Source organism: Dipteris shenzhenensis, chromosome 12 (assembly GCF_047967505.1).
Source record: "Dipteris shenzhenensis isolate YYH24624 ecotype China chromosome 12, Dip_SZ_1.0, whole genome shotgun sequence".
NCBI lineage: Eukaryota > Viridiplantae > Streptophyta > Polypodiopsida > Gleicheniales > Dipteridaceae > Dipteris > Dipteris shenzhenensis.
The window spans coordinates 54,663,587-54,679,781 of record NC_141607.1 but is presented as its reverse complement, the minus strand read 5'-3'; the positions used below and the strand labels follow the sequence as shown (position 1 = coordinate 54,679,781).

Sequence of the window (16,195 nt, the reverse complement as noted above, 5' to 3'; positions counted from 1 at the left end):
TGATTTTCTAAGTGAGCTGTTGCCTTGGATCCTCCTAGCAAGTTGCATGTCCTTGCTCATGATGGTCACCCTCAAAGAGTTATCAGAGCCACTTCGACAGCCTCTTACAAGGTAGACAAGGCAAGGGCTTGGATTCGTAGGCCGTCCTTGTTCTCCTCCTCAATTTCTTTGACCAAGCGATCAAATGCAGCTCTTAAGATTAAGAGTTCTACACTCTTCTGCTATATGCATCTCTTGAAGAGCATTCATGCCTGGCTTTCTACGATATGTCCTTCCTCCAACTGTGGCTCCACGTCCTCCGCCTCCACCTCCGCCTTTGCCACCTTTGCGAGCTTTGTTTTTCAATCTTTCCCCTTAAATTCAAATATTTCCAACATGGTTCGAATCAGTGGCATAAATCTACATTCTTTTTTGTGACCCAGCGCTTTCCTAACTGGCTTCTGGTTGCTAGCCATCATTTGCGCCACCCTTTATGCTTTTGGGACACTTCCAAAACTTTCCACGTACACCTTCTTTTACTCGTTTTAGTTAAATGAACCGCTTGAGCTAACTATAGTTGCAAAGATTTCTCCCTCGCATTTGATGACCTAATTATTCCACAATAAAACCACCTAGACATCTCACGTAGGCTGCTACTTCCATTAACCCCACCTCCATGTTGTGTACTTTGAAGTATGCACCTCGAGCTCTGTAATGCGACTTCTCCATCCCTTAAGCACTCTAAACATTCAATGAACCATACTATTGAAGGTACCATGGATCGTGAGCATAAATAATGTGCTGCAACCATAGGAAAGAAATTAAATTTTCGAGAACAAACATACCATATAATAAGTAATGTGCGATTCACCTCATCCATCCACCATGGCTTCGGTGAACTCTTTCATTGCAACTTCATATAGTTGCACATTTGCATTACTTATGGAAGGCTTTCTCAATATATTTACCAAGTTATCCAGTGCTTTCCAAACACGCACTCTCAAAGTTCTTAAATTAGGGTTAGCTTCCAAAGTAGTGGTACAGTCACACAAGTCTTTCCAATAACTCCAGTGCATGCTTAATCGATTCTTGCTGAGATTGGACAAAAATTTTCATGCCTCTGATCCCCCATGGACACTTTATTCAGAATATTCCCTAATTTTCCTGAGAGTTGTGTCTTTGCTTAGCTTCACATTTCCTCCATGAAGTCCCATGCTCGAGAGAAGAGCTTTGAGCTTTGCAATACACGTTGCCGCTCTCTAGTTCATGTTCAATAAATATACAATCTGCAAGTAAAGCAACTCATCAATGAGCCACATCTCAACATGCAACACACAAAAATGCACTCTAAATAATGGGATGTAGAAAATTGAATCCCATTTTTCATCGATTTTATCTCTATTGGGTGCACCATCCTGATCGCGGCTCATTATTCCATTGTTCTAGTACATCCGTTTCTCACCATCGTCATCTACCATATCACTCATCACATCTTTAGCATTACCATGTTCTTTTCTTTCCCTCTATGCCATTAAATTTTTGTTGTGAGTGCATGCAAAAAAGGCATGGGTACAATGCATTGCCACTCAATTCCACTCATGACTCCAAACATGCAATTCAATGTTTTAAGATCTCCTAACATGTGACATTCAACTTAAGAGGATCCAAATCCTTCAATTTCAATCAACTCTCCCTTTGGTCTGGGCATCTATAATGCTTCAAATCGGAGATCTACTAAACACCTACTTCAAGTACGAGTGTCTCTTTTTGAAGTTTGAATGTAGCGAGCCACCAAATGTTTCTTTCTGATTGAACACTAAAATCTTCTTCAACTTTACTATTTTTGGCACGTTCAAGGGCTTTGTTCATCAATGTAATAATGACCCTCTCTAACTTGTGCCCCTTGACAACCTCACACTCATCCAACTTGATAGCAAACACAAGCTTCCCTCCACAATATGAAAAAATCACAAATTTACACTACTAAAATAGATCTTTAAAAAACTCAAGTACACATGAGAAAGGTCATTTACCCCATGCTTTCATGGTTTAATACTTAACCATGGCAGCTTGGACCTTGCATACATACAAAAAAACATTGTTCATCATTGTGTAGTCGAAGGTGCTTGGTGCTTGCTTTGCCCCCTTGATAGCTTGTCCACCTTTCTTTTTGGTGCCTTGGCCTTTCAACCTGTTTGTGCCTTCTAACATCATGCTCTTTCAAATGTGTAAAAATCCACCTAGCATATCTTGGACAACAGAATTTGTTTTCTTTCTTGCATTTCTAGCATGTACTGGTCTCAACGACAATGTCTACTAATGCCAGTAAGATCACATGCATGGACAACTTCTGCTAGGTCTACAATGTCCCCTAAATCAATTGCAACCTCTTGCAAAATTGCACGCTGACATGGATCCCTAAGAATGGAAATGAATTCTCTCTTCTTCACTATCCTCTTTTCCACAAAGTTTATCGGATGCTTCTCTTCCAACAGCCTCTGTCATAAAATTCCTACAAAAAGCATGGACGGGATAAGAATAACACACCATTACATGATTATATGAAAACCATCACCATTACAAAATAGTCCAAAACAAACATACCATATAGCTTGCATCCTACGCTTCCTTGCTCCACCACCATATACCAAGCTCTCCATTGGTTGCACAGCCTTGATTTTATGCTGGTACTCCAGAGGGATTCTTTTAATTTTCTCCAACTTGATAGTCAATGAATCAAGCTGCTTGGTTGAAGGACCCAGTCTCTTTCGACAATTTTATATTCTCGTCAATTAATCTTGTAATTGTCTCTTATGACCTTTCTTTTGCATCAATATAATTTTTCATCTCAATTTCATAATATGCAAGTCTTTTGCTGAGAGTCAAACTTGCTATTTGTTCTTGGGTTAGTTGTTCATGCAAAGTGTGCATAGTACCTGCAGGTTTTTTAGTTTCTCCTTCCATCCTAAACAAGTGAACCTTGGCAATTGGACCTTGGCAATTGGACATTAGCACCAGAATGACCAATACGTTTACAATAGCCAAGTAAGCCTTGAAGACCATCTTCTACATATTTAAGTAAACTTGACAAATTTTCAAACATAGGAATATCTGTCAAAGGATCCACTAGATAGAGTCCACCAACACTCCACAAGTCAACATGCCTTGCTCCTTGTTGTCGTAGTTGGTTTATGTTTTCTTTGTCAACAATCTTGTGCCACTGCATTGACGAGTCGTACCATACTCATGTGAGACTTCAATATATAAGGTGCTTTTTTACTGCTTGTTGGTGCAATCTTACAATGGAGCCATGTGAGGATTCAAAACTAGATTTGCAGACGGAAAGTCAAATGAACTACGATGTGAGATTAGCAAAGGGTAGAATAGGTCTATGGAAGTAGTAAATGTTTGGGATCAGAACATAATAAAGTAATGAAAAGAAATTGGATTTAGGGATTGACAAGTGATTATGATGAGAAGAATGAGGAAAGTAGACTTGGAAAGTGATTCTGGTGAGAAGATGAAGGATTTAGCAGTTGGAGAGTGTTCCTAGTGCATAGGCATGGTTTAAGAGAAGGTTTAGAAAGGTTTCAAGCCATTTTTAAAACTTGTGAAAATTTTTGAATTTTTGGGAGTGGTACCCACCACCTACTTTTTGAGAATGGGGACCACCTTGGGGAGAGAGAGAGGGGCACCTTTTTCCAAATAGGAGGCCCCCCAAAGTGGGAGAGCCTGGATATACTTTTTGAGGCACATTGGGACCACCATTTCCTAGGGAGATGCACTTCTTTGGACTCACATGGTTAATCCATTTTGCTAATCCACTCCTTATAAGGCCCTTTTTCAATCCAAAATTCCCCTAATGAAGATATATTTCAAGGGCTTATCCTTTTATAGGCAATTGTTTAAAACAATTTAGATTATGTCACTCAAGTTGATACGGAGCTAACTTTTTATGGGGTATAGAACAAGGATAATTCATATCAATCCATAATTTTGTGTAATAAGAGAATCCCAAAGTGCTACATTGCCCATGGAAAGTCATTTTCTCATGATAATGACAAGATGAAGCAACTCTCAAACATAGTCATAACAAATGAACTTGTGTGCATGGAGAGCTTCAAGAGACTATCCATGTTGGCAGTAGGTTCACATGCACTCTACTTCTCCTTCTCTTCGAAGTTCTTTTCTCCTTCTTTTGCTGCTTCTTGCCCCTTTCCCCCCCCCCCCCCCCCCCAGTAGGGGACTTTTCCTAAAAATCAAAGTGTTTTAAGCATCAATTAACAGGTTCTATCAGGCTAGGTTTCCCAGCTTTTTGTCACAACCTAAATTAGCACCTAACTTTTTAACATTTCCCTGAAAAAAATACTGCTTCAAGATTGAGTCCTAAATTAAAAGAATAAACTCTTGAGATGTCATATCGATGAAAGTGCCTTAATGCTTTGCTTCGCAATTCCATAATGTTTTAAGACTTGTAACCCTCAACCGATAGCCTATAAGTAATGGAGCCCCATGTACATACAAAAGCACATGTATTCCATTGCACCTTACCTTGAAGGTCCATCTAACCCAAGGCGGATAAAAAGTCCAATATCTTGCCTGCCAATGGCTGGACTTGCGGAAGGGTGCTCCATATTAATTCGCGTGCAGCTTTGTAATCCATGGGAGGTGATAGCCATAAGTTCTTCCATGGTGCAACCTGATATGCAAGATTACCTTAGCCATCTTCGGATGGGGAAAGGTCCAAAAGGCATGGAGTACTACTCCATATCCTTCAGTGTCAAAAGCACCATGATTTATTTGTATATTATATTCCTTTGGTTTGAGCTTATGTTTGTCACTGGGTGAAGAAAGTCGCTCTCATTTATCTAATTTTGAGCATGATTATGAGGCTCAAAAGCTTACTAGCCCTGCTAGTATTATAGAAAAGATGGTGGGTAATATACAGTCTCCACAACACTTATTTTATCCTTGCTCTTAAGGTTTTACTTACCCTTACCTGTGGTCATGAACCCAGATTAAATTTCAAAACATGCGGTGCACCAATCCCACCCGAGAATAGAAACCAACTACTCTTGAGAGTGTACGATATCACCGCTTTACAAATCACCCATGAGTGCTCATGGCACAGGTCCTTGACAGGAGATCCATCGAGACCAGCCCATATTACTGGAAGCAAGTTATTTGCAGAAAAAAATCACAGCAGAAAAAAAGAAGAGTTGATCTTCATTCTCTTTCAAATAGATGACTAGTTTACATTCAGAAGAATGACTGTCATAGTCTTTTAAGTACATGAAGGCAGAGTGTTGAATAAAAGACTCAATTTTATACAGTTAGGAAGTGAGCTTACAAGCAGTTAATGCCAGGACCACAAGATGGATATTGGTTGCAGGCCTCGTGCATTCATGTATAGCAGTACAAAATTCTGGAGATATTGAGAAAATAACCCAGACTGCATTTAAGGTCAGGTGTACAATATTTCCGCTTAAATGTCAGAAAGGTATTTCTCTGCACCAACTCTCAAATCAACATTATCCACATTAAATAAAATAATAAGATACAAGATGGATTAAAAGGAAATATTTCCTTTCATTTTGTCAAGGTGACTTAAGGACTGGAAAGGCTATAACATCTCGTATACTTGCACTATCAGTGAGAAGCATCACCAGTCTGTCAATGCCTATACCCTGTCAAAAGGTGAAGACTTATCATCAGGGGCTTACTCATATAAACTGGAAAAGAATAACACCTTGAAGCAAAACTGTCAAGGATACATAAACAGACCATTCCAGCTGTAGGAGGCATGCCATATTCCAAGGCTGTCAGGAAATCCTCATCTAGTTCCACTTGATACACGTCATCCTCATCGTCCATAGTAGTATGAGGTTCTGTAATTTTCTCTCCAGCTAGTTTTGCTTTCTCCGCAGCTAGCTTCGATTGCTCTGCAGCTAGATTTGCATCCTCATTATGTGCTTTAACTTGTGCTTCCAATCGCTCTCTCTGAAGTCCAAAACCCCTTCAGAATTACAGCAAATCTCAATGAAAGCTATTGAGATTCTAGTGTTTTTTAAGCCAAAACAAATAAAGCGGAACTTTATCACACCTGATCAGCAGGATCTGTCAATTCTGAAAATGCATTTGCAATTTCCCTTCCCCAGATATAAAGTTCAAATCTTTCTGTGAACCCTTCAAGGCTGCTCCTTGATAAAGTTTCGATCAGTATCTTGATTAATGCCTCATATCACTTCATATTAGAATGACTGTAAGTCCAAAGCTTATGAAATGTATCAATAACTAAGTGCACTTAAGCCTACTAATTGATTCTGAAAGGAAACAGTGAACCTCAAAATAGATAGGCAAGAAACAAACCTTCTATGCCGTTTTGCTAGAGGAGAAACTTCAATAGGATAATCGATGACAAATGTTGGTTGGATTAGTGACCTCTCGACTCGTGCCTCAAATACCTATTTCATGATACGAAATTTTAATTTCATGATACAATTATTTTTTAAAATTACAACCTACAATAGCAATGCTAGTTCCAATTGAATCCTAAAAGCACTACATGGGCTCGCTTTTATGTGCATCAAAATCATGTGGCTCACATGGGCAGGTTGATGTACCTCATTGAGAACCTGCCCAACAGACTTGCACTTATTGATCTTATGTGTTGCATCTTGTTCTGAAAGTACAGACAAAGCAGCTGTCTTTGCAGCATCAATATCTTTCATTGTGCTGAAATCAATGCTGGTTGCCTCTAGCACTAAGTGAAGCATGCTGGCCCTTCTCCATGGTCTCTCAAAAGAAATATCTGTCCCCTGAACATGTACAAATAAAGTCTTGCACAAGAGCTGAAAATATAATTACAACAACAAGATTCACTGCAGCTACATTGCCTCTACAAAAGAAAAGCATAATGGCCATCAGCACAATGGTCAAATGAATTAAATTACCTGAGTACTATCACAGGTCTCCAGTCTAGTCAAGGAGAGCAGTCAGTATTCAATGGTGGCTATTTTGACAGCATCTGGTGACTTAGGATAGACCATATGGTGGACCTTCACCAAGCGAGTAAAGCCAAGGGCTTAAAGCAGTGCAGAAGCTTGAGTTGTACAATGATCGGGAGTCATCTCGAGACCCATAGGCATCTTCCACCAAATCTTCTGATCTGACATGCACATTGGAATGGAAGGACCTACTCACAGTTTTCATTCCATCATTCCTCAATAAGCTTTGGGGGTGAGCCTTGGTGGTGATAGGGAAGATGCAAGGCCTTGTGAGGCAGATTGAGACCATCAACTTATATTGATAAGGCTTTCTAATGTACAGTCTTTGAGGCTTACTTTGCTTAGCGGGAACTCTATCACTATGACAGCCTAGATCCTCGTGACAAGTAGAGAGTACCAGCAACAACGCAAAGGTAAAGGGACAAAGAGGATCTTACAGGTAATTTGTAAAATGTAACTCATGGTAAAACTTAATGAATGCTAATTTAACCCTAATCAGTAGACTAAGTCCCATCCCTAAAATGGGCCTACAAGTAGAATTGATCAGGGTTTGATTTTCCATGCTTTATGCTTTTTTGGACTTGACCAACCTTGCTCTAGCTATCCACCCACGCACACCTCCCTTCCTGAGCAGTGTTTCCTCCCACAACCCACCCTACCAGTCCTTGACTTTTGATCTGTCTGCAAACATGCACAACTGGCACTTGCCTCTACTCCCCTGTTAATTGATTGGAACCGAATACTCTTCCTCCTATGAGATTGTTCACACTTTTATGGAGCCTCTGAGGGCTCATTTTAATGCAATTCACCTCCAGGAAGCCTGAAAGAATGTTTGTATTTCCTCTTTTACAGATTTCTGACATTGAAATATTGCAACGGCTAAAATTCAAGCAGACAATTGTTGTGATAACACAGGACCTTGTGAGCTACACTGTCAGCCTTTGACTCCATAACTGCACTATATATTACTTGTAAATATTTTGTTCTCATTGACCCTTTTGGCCTTCTATAAACATTGATTAACATTGCTAACCATTGCACGCAGCATGATATGATACTGGCTGAGTTCGCAGCAAGGCCTCTTTACAAACATGCCTCATTTCAGATCATCATATACTTGGATCAAGTTAGGCAGTATGGCATGACACGCTGGAAAACAGAGATTGCCTTAGGGTCATCATCTAGGCAGCTTGAGTGGAGAAGGATGAGCAGAGTTGGTACACACAGGCCACCAGATGGTTCTGGTCACAGGGCATATCTATCAACCGGACACCCCTTTCTTGTTCCTGACACAGCAGGAGATGCACCAGGTCATTCGGGACAACCTATTGGGGGGGTCTACATTCATTGGACATTGATATGCCCCCCTGCCCCAACGACACCCCTCCAAGATGGCCTTCTAGAGATAGTACTTCCTCCACCAAAGCAAGGATGGCTTTATCCATACGCCAGGGTACCTATAGACATGTAATAGGGATTACTATGGGTCAGCTTAGGACCTCATTTCATAGATTCCATTCGAGGTGGGATGTGACATTGCAGCCACATGACACCGTAGAGACTTGAGATATGCACTCTCTATAACACAGGAGGTGTCCTCATGAGATGCCCTTGATATTGGGAGATGTTATTGTCTACGCATCATGGATATATAGACCACAAATGCACCACACTCTTTGTACATGACGTCACCCAACTCCAATCAAATTCAATAGGCCAGTAGAAGACATGTCCTAGACAACACTAGATGCTTACAAAGAGTCTTTCAAATGTTGACTCTTGGGTTGGTGACTTCAACAACCTAGATACCAAAACGAGGGTGCAATCCCTCTGAACAGTCAGGCAATGTTGATGTGGACAAAGTTCTATGTTGGCAAGGATCCCACTCCAAAACAATAGGAGGGATGCACAGAGCGCTTTGAAGTGCACAAGAAACCTCAATACACCTCGGACTCAACCAATACATTAGAGTCCAGTGACAATGCCGGTTGGGTTTGGGGATGAGAGGAAAGCAAAACATGAAGTTGTATTGAGAATGCAGGAGTTGTGTTACACAAAAAGATTCAAACTTTTCTCTAGATAGTGCCTTGGTGAACAGATCAACAGGATTGTCCAGTGTAAGCAGTAGGTCAATATGATCTCCCCTGCATGAAGCCTTAGGTATGGACATGAAAAACTGTATTCCTTGTCACAGCCACAACACTCTGACTGTCAATGAGAATGGTAGTGGGTATTTGTTGACGCTCACGAAGATTTCGAAGTAACTGTTTCTCATACAAAATCTACCATTGCAGTGAAAGGGTGCCCTATACTCAGCCTCACAGGTAGACATGGCAACAGTGTGTTGTCTCTTACTTAACCAAGAAATGCAAGACCTGCCAAGAAAAAACAATTCCCACTCATGGACTGTCGGATCCATAATCACTTGCCTAGTTTGAATCACCGAAAGCATATAGCTGCAAGCTGTCCCTCTTGGATAAAACAATCCAAGATCCTGTGTACCTTGTACATAACGGAAAATACCCTTAACCGCTTGGCAATGGTTAGTGCTGGGACTGTGCATAAACTTGCTGGCCCAGGAAAGAACAAACTGAATATCCAGTCTGGTGTTGCACACATAGATAAGACAACTGGCTGTACTGACAGCACAAACTATATGCCTAGGTAATAGTGCAAAAGACCAAGATCTGGATGATTGCACATGGCACCATTCCATTGGTCTATCTCTTGTGGCCTTGCCACGTGTCACAAGCAAGCACTCACCATCTCACTCACTCCAGGGCACGCAATCAGATGCAAGTATTGCATTTAGTGCATGTGCTTGATGCATTCTGATTAGTCACATTGTGTCAGTATGCCACATAGGATGGGACTGAAGCCTTGGCTTCTAAGCTAGTAGGATGCTCACCTCCTTCGTTAGGGTTTGCCATATGTGAGGTTGATTGTGTGTTTGCAGTTCAATTGCTGCATTTCCAATTGTATGCTTTCATTCTAGCTCGGATTGGCATTTCAGTTTGCAGCGATTCCATTGTGTGTGTGTGTGTGTGTCTGTGTGTGTCTGTGTGAGAGAGAGAGAGAGAGAGGTGCGCGCAGGTGTGTGTGTGTGAGCGAGACGACCTGCTCCACGTTTGCTTTGGACTGAGTGCAGCCTGTTCGGAGCCCTTACCTCTACTCACAGGAGATTTCGTCTCTGTTTGCCCGTCCTGTGTGCTCTCTAAAGCCACCTTCAGAGCCTCGTTTTTGGATTTCTCTCTGCTTTTTCCCACTCTGTGAGTGCGTTGGGTTTGTGTATGTTGTGTGTGGGACAGTATTCCTGCAAATATTTTTGTCGCAACAGGTTCCCATGCCCTTTTGTCCAGGTCCCATGCCCTTCTGTCCAAGTCCTGTGCCCAGATCTCCTCGCTGCTCTATTGAACCTATTCTGGCCCAGCCGCTCCAGCGTCACCGCCCCTATTTTGGTTTCAGCCCAACCTGTCTAGTTCGCGTCCCGTCTGTTTACTCCCTCTCTCACTTGGTTCGTGCCCCAATTGACTATTCCATTTCTGCTCGCTATCTGCCCCGACTGAATTTTCTGTTCCGTCTATTTATTTCATCTTGGCCCTCATCCCCTTCTATTTCATAGCTTGTTACCCGACTGCAATTTCAGCGCTGAATCTTACCGAAACAAATAAGTATTATGTAAAGAGGGCGCTCTCTCCAAAACCCAAAAAACAATCAAGGGAGACTCTGCCCCCAATAGCCCCTTCATCTGAACATGCTTCCTATGTGTTTGACATGTTGAATGAGGAATGTCAACAAAGCAGAAGAGAATGGATGCTGCCTGCTCTGGAACTCACTTACAAAATGAAGTTGCCTTCTCTTGTGCATCCTCTAAAGAAGCTCTCTCAGAGTGCAGTCATCATCTTTTTCCCTGGGAAACTACCTTCAGCTAATGATGTGGGACCATGGGTAAATTCCCTCTTAGGTGGCTGCTATGTGGAAGGAGTTTATTTTGCCTCTCGAGGATTTTATGAAGTTCATCTCTTGGATGCCTTGACAAAACAAAAGATGCTTGAAATGTCCCCTTTATTTTTTGGCTGTCAGATGGTGCATATCATGCCTTGGTCACCTAATAAGGACTATCAGAATCTCATCAAGCACCATTGCCCTGTATAGGTTGAAGTGGTTGATTTCTCAGATTACATGAGAACGGAGCTTCCTGCCTTAGCAATGACATTGGGACAAGTGATCTATCCCCCTCGTCCCACAAGTAATAAAAATCGCTTTTGCATCTTATGGGATACTGATAGACCAACCCCTCCTTCTAGTGCTATTGAGATTGAGGGTGTTAATTTGGGAAAGAAATATTTCACTTTGAAATGGGAAATTTTTGTTGGAGCTTATTTCTCTTGTCACAAGTTTGGACACCTAGCTTCTAAGTGTCCCTCTATCCTTCATCCTCCTCCTCCATCTACCATTCCCCAGCCATCTAATAAAGGAGGTCAGAAGACTTATGTGGAAAAGACAGAAGCCAAAGGGGCAAAGCCTTCAGTTCATACCAGTGTAGCATATAATGATCTTTGTGGCCGGTGGATGATCATCCAATGCATTATCAATGGAGAAATTTTTGAAATTGGTTCCTTGTATGCCTCTCAAACTTCAGCTTGTAGAGCTCAAATGTGGGATTCCATAAAGCAATATCCTTGGTCCACTAATGCTATACTTTGTGGTGATTTCAATAATTCTCCTCACTGGAAGGACAATACCACTCATAAATCCCATATGCTGCCCTTTGAAATTCAGCAATGGGAACATATGATTTCATCACTTCATACCGCAGATTTATGGACAGCAACTCACCCTTCAGTTTTGGGCTTTACATATCATCATAATGCTTTTACAGAGTATTGGGCCAGGCTTGATAGATTGTATCTTATTCATGCTCAGCAATATGATGATTATACATGTCAAATGTGGACTGACCATTCTCAACAACTGTCTAATCACACTCCTCTTTGGCTGAATTTTTCATTTGGTATGCCTCTGGATGATATGCAGCTCTCTCCAGTCAGACACTTACAGGTCAATCAATTATATCTTTCTCATGAAAAATTCCAGCAAATGATTCGATTGGCTTGCAGGCCATTGTTATCACATGCTTGGAAGGACATTGACTTTGCTTGGAACTCTTTTGTGCATCGCATTCAAAATGTCATTAAGTGGAATATGGAAGATGGTACATGGCAGAAACCAAGCATCATATCCAGTGGGCAAATCACAAAAGCAGTCCTTGGTATAGATTAGCCATCAAAGGTCCCTTTCTGCTTCTGAACAGAGTTCATTGTCTTGTGCTTCTTCCATAATTGATGCCAATGATAAACGCAAGCTTTCCAAATGGCAGACAAGGGCTAGAGTTAAGCCTATGCTAGATAAGGGCTGTTCCTCAAAATCTATTTTTCAGAATTTACATGCATATAGACAAAGTCAATCTATCATGAGAGTCGGAAAATCAGATGGTATTTGGACCCAAACTTTATCTCAGCTAGAAAAACAATGTCTCGATCATTTTCAGCTTCTTTTTTCTCAGCCATCTTCTTCTACTCCTCAAGTTAAATTGGCTCGGAGCAAATTTATTGATCTTGTCTCTCCTATTGTTTCTTTGCCAAAAGCTTCATTGCTGGAAGTGTCTTTTTTAGATATTGAATTGGATGATGCTCTCAAACATTTGGGTAAACATAAATCCCCTGGCTGGGATGGTTTGACGGTTGAATTTTTTGTAGCCTTCTGGGCTGAATTGAAGGGTCCAATCTTGAAGCTCAATAATGTAGCCTAGCAGCATCAACATCTTCCTTCAACTTGGAAGCATGGTCTAGTCAAGCTTGTGCCCAAAAAACTCCTATGTGAGACTATGGTTAACTGGAGGCCCATCACTTTGACGCCTATTATATATAAACTTATTGCTAAAATGTTGGTTCACCGGATAAAGGATATTCTTCATGATGGTCTTCATCCCAGGCAATATGGTTTTGTTTGAAGAAGGAATATACATGATAATATCTCCAATACTCTCATAGCAATGGAATATGCTAAATATTCAGCATAAGATGTTTTGGTCATGCAAGTGGATGTGGCAAAGGCATTTGATACCGTACAGTGGGATTATGTCTCTTAAACCATGTCTAGACTTGGTTTTGGGCCAAAGCTAGTTAATGTCATTTATTGGCTTTACTCAGATTCCACTGCTCAATGCTTTATAGGGAATCATTTGTCTGAGTCTTGGACTCTGGGACAGTCAGTTTGACAGGGATGCCCTCTCAGTGCTTTGCTCTATGCTATTGCTTCTCATCCTTTGCTTCTTTATATGGATCATCTGGTTGATACTGGACAGCTAGTGGGGCTTCAGATTCTTGGCTCACGGCCTTTCATTGCACAAGTTTATGCAGATGATTCTTTCTTCATGCCAAAGAATTGTCCTCTGGAGCTTCGCTTATTAATGGATACCCTTTTTGATTTTGGGTTGGCTGCTGATCTAAATATTAATTTTCAGAAATCAAAACTCTTTGCCTCTCAAGGATTGTGACTAGCATGCTCTTCTTTGGCCAGGTCAGATTATTCATCCTGAGAACATAGTAAGACATTTGGGTTATCCAATTGGCTGGAAAATAAAAAATAAGCAACAAATGTCTTGGGTATTCAACAAAATTCAGGACAAATTAGAATATTGGAAGATCTCCACTTGGCCTTTGCATGTTCGGCTTCGAATTGTCTAGTCCATTGTTTTAGCTTATGTCCAGTTTTACCTGCCTTTACTACATTGGTCATCTCGAGATCTCTCTTCTTTTATGTCTCAAGCCATGGAGATTTTTTGGAAAACTAAGCTTCATAAAAAAGCTTTGAGGTTGCTCAAAATGGACCTGATTTGCTCTCCAAGAATGCATGGAGGCTTGAATATTCTAAACATCTATGTGTTGGCAAGAAAGGTCACTATGCTCAAGATTTTTTTTCAGTAAGAGCAGCCATGGTCTATTATGTTGGCATTTTTGTGTGGCCAGATGTGCACAAATGCTTATGGGCATTGGATCGTTGATCCATGGGAAGTAGTACTTGGCAAGTTTCAAGGTAAAATACCTGGTTATCCATTTTATACTGCCTTGATTCAGGATTGGAAGCAGGTGCTCTCTCGCATCAAATGGTCTCCCCATCTTGCTCCTACAGCTTCATCTCTTCGACTGGAAAGCCTTCACTGGAGTGCTGTTTTTTACTCTCCTCTTGCTGTACAACAATCAATCAGGGCTTACAATCTCATGAAGTCGGGCATCCGGTTCATTGATGATGTGGTAGATACTCAGGGGCATATTATCTCTTTTCCGGCAGCTTGTCAACAATACAATCTTGGGATGCATCATAGACCCATATGGAAAGTTATTGCAGATCTCTTACTCCCTTTTGTTCCGATTCCATCATTGAAGTAACAGACAGGCTTCAAGATTAGCATCTTCAATCTTCAAGTCCAAGCTTATCCTCTCAACCGTTGCATTTATTGACTTCCATATAGGCTTATAGATTGATTTTACCTCCTCCATGGATTGCTCATCATGCAAATTCTCTTTGGCATCTGAATAAGTCTTTATCTTGGTGAAAAAAAAAATTGAAATTGATATGGAAGTTAAAAATGCCACTAAAGCAGAGACTCTTTTTCTAGAGATGCATTGTTGGTATTTTTCCAGTGGGAGTGAAATTGGCTCAAAGAAGGATTGCCTCTCCTCTTTATCCAAGATGTCATCATGCTCCTGAGAGTATTCAGCACTTATTGTGGTTTTATTCATATTCCAGAGACCTTCTGGACAAGATCTTCTATTTTTTAGCTCTCAGATTTCCAGCACACAGGTTCTCGAGGTTTTTCTAGATGTTTGGCAAATTATCAGCTTCTTTGTCCCAGTATTCTCTTTTCTTCCATTGGATCAGACATTGGGCCTTATGGACCCTCTGGCTTCAGCAAAATCATGCATTTCTGAATTCATCTCTTCAACGCCCTTATGAGTACTTCTGGGCCTCATTGTGGCAGTCCTTATATGATGCCTTGCATGAGGAGGATTTGGATGTCTCTTGCATTGAGCTTTTCTTTTATTGTTTCTGATGGATAGGGCATTGGCTCTTTTCTTGAGCACTACCTTGTTGTAAAATGGATGTTTCATAATATAATGTTCTTCGTTTCATCAAAAAAAAAAGTGTGTGTGGCTTCTGGCTGTTTTAGTTTGCATAGATCATGATGTATATTTGTCCTGTATGGAAATTTTCTCTTGATGTAATCTTTCAGCTCACTAGTTTTCTAGGATATCTATCTTGTAATATAAAGCATTCAAAGTTTTCACTTTAAAAAAAATGTGTGTGTGTGTGTGTGTGGGTGAACATCATGAATATCTAGGAGCACATCCTTGCTCACAGGGGAAAAATGTTGCTGCAATTTCTGCAAGGTGATCAGCCTTGGGCTCTTATGATTAGATCTCTAGTTACACATTTCATTATTGCTACCTTTGGTCACTGTCAAATCAATTACTAGGATTTCTTATTTGGTCGCATCGATGGCACTTTGCCTGGCTGCCCTTTGGTCTCCAATTTGCTTCTTGATTGGAAGCACGTCCTCTCTCATTTGGAATGGAATGGTCGACAATCTTTGCTCGGGAATTCTTTGCGAGCTGAAAGGATTCACTAGTCAATAGTTTTTCAATCTCCACTGGCTTTACAGGAACCTCGTCGTTCCTATTTTGTTTCTTTTAAGGGCATCACTTCTATTGCTGATGTTATTCAGAATGATGGCTCTATGCTATCTTTTTCTCTGGCAGCTACATGGTATGGCTTGGGCTCTCATTATCGTGCTTTGTGGCAACAAATTGCTTATATACTTTCGCCTTTTGTTCCGATTCCTCCTCTGGAACTTTAGGACAGGTTGGAGGATTGGACTTTGACTTCACCAAGGTCCTCTTCTCGCCCTTTGAGGCTATCTCAGATTACAGTGCCTCTGTATAAAATCCTTTTGCCTCAACCTTGGGTTTCAGAGAAAGGTAATCCTATTTGGCGAATGCATCGCACAGCCAAGTGGTGGAGAAAGAGATTAAAGCAGTTTTGGGCTTACAAAACTCCTCTTCGGCAACAGGTTTTCTTCTGACGAGTGCTTCTAGGCATTTTTCCATCTGGACAGATGTTGGCCCGTAGACACATTGCTCCTGCTC

The 16,195-nt window shown here is 41.0% G+C and overlaps 1 protein-coding gene across 1 annotated transcript in view; it reads right to left on the bottom strand.

The window, feature by feature from the left end:
* Positions 1–5,278: 5,278 nt before the first annotated feature.
* OVA5 (Lysyl-tRNA synthetase, class II) overlaps positions 5,279–16,195 on the bottom strand; it is a 110,151-nt gene continuing 99,234 nt past the window's right edge. The window contains exons 10-14 of the mRNA XM_087382955.1: positions 6,603–6,797; positions 6,349–6,443; positions 6,083–6,173; positions 5,764–5,979; positions 5,279–5,666 (exon numbers count right to left, since the gene is read on the bottom strand). Coding sequence (XP_087239081.1) covers positions 5,577–5,666; positions 5,764–5,979; positions 6,083–6,173; positions 6,349–6,443; positions 6,603–6,797 — 687 coding nt within the window. The 3' untranslated portion in view covers positions 5,279–5,576. The remainder of the gene's footprint in view (positions 5,667–5,763; positions 5,980–6,082; positions 6,174–6,348; positions 6,444–6,602; positions 6,798–16,195) is intronic.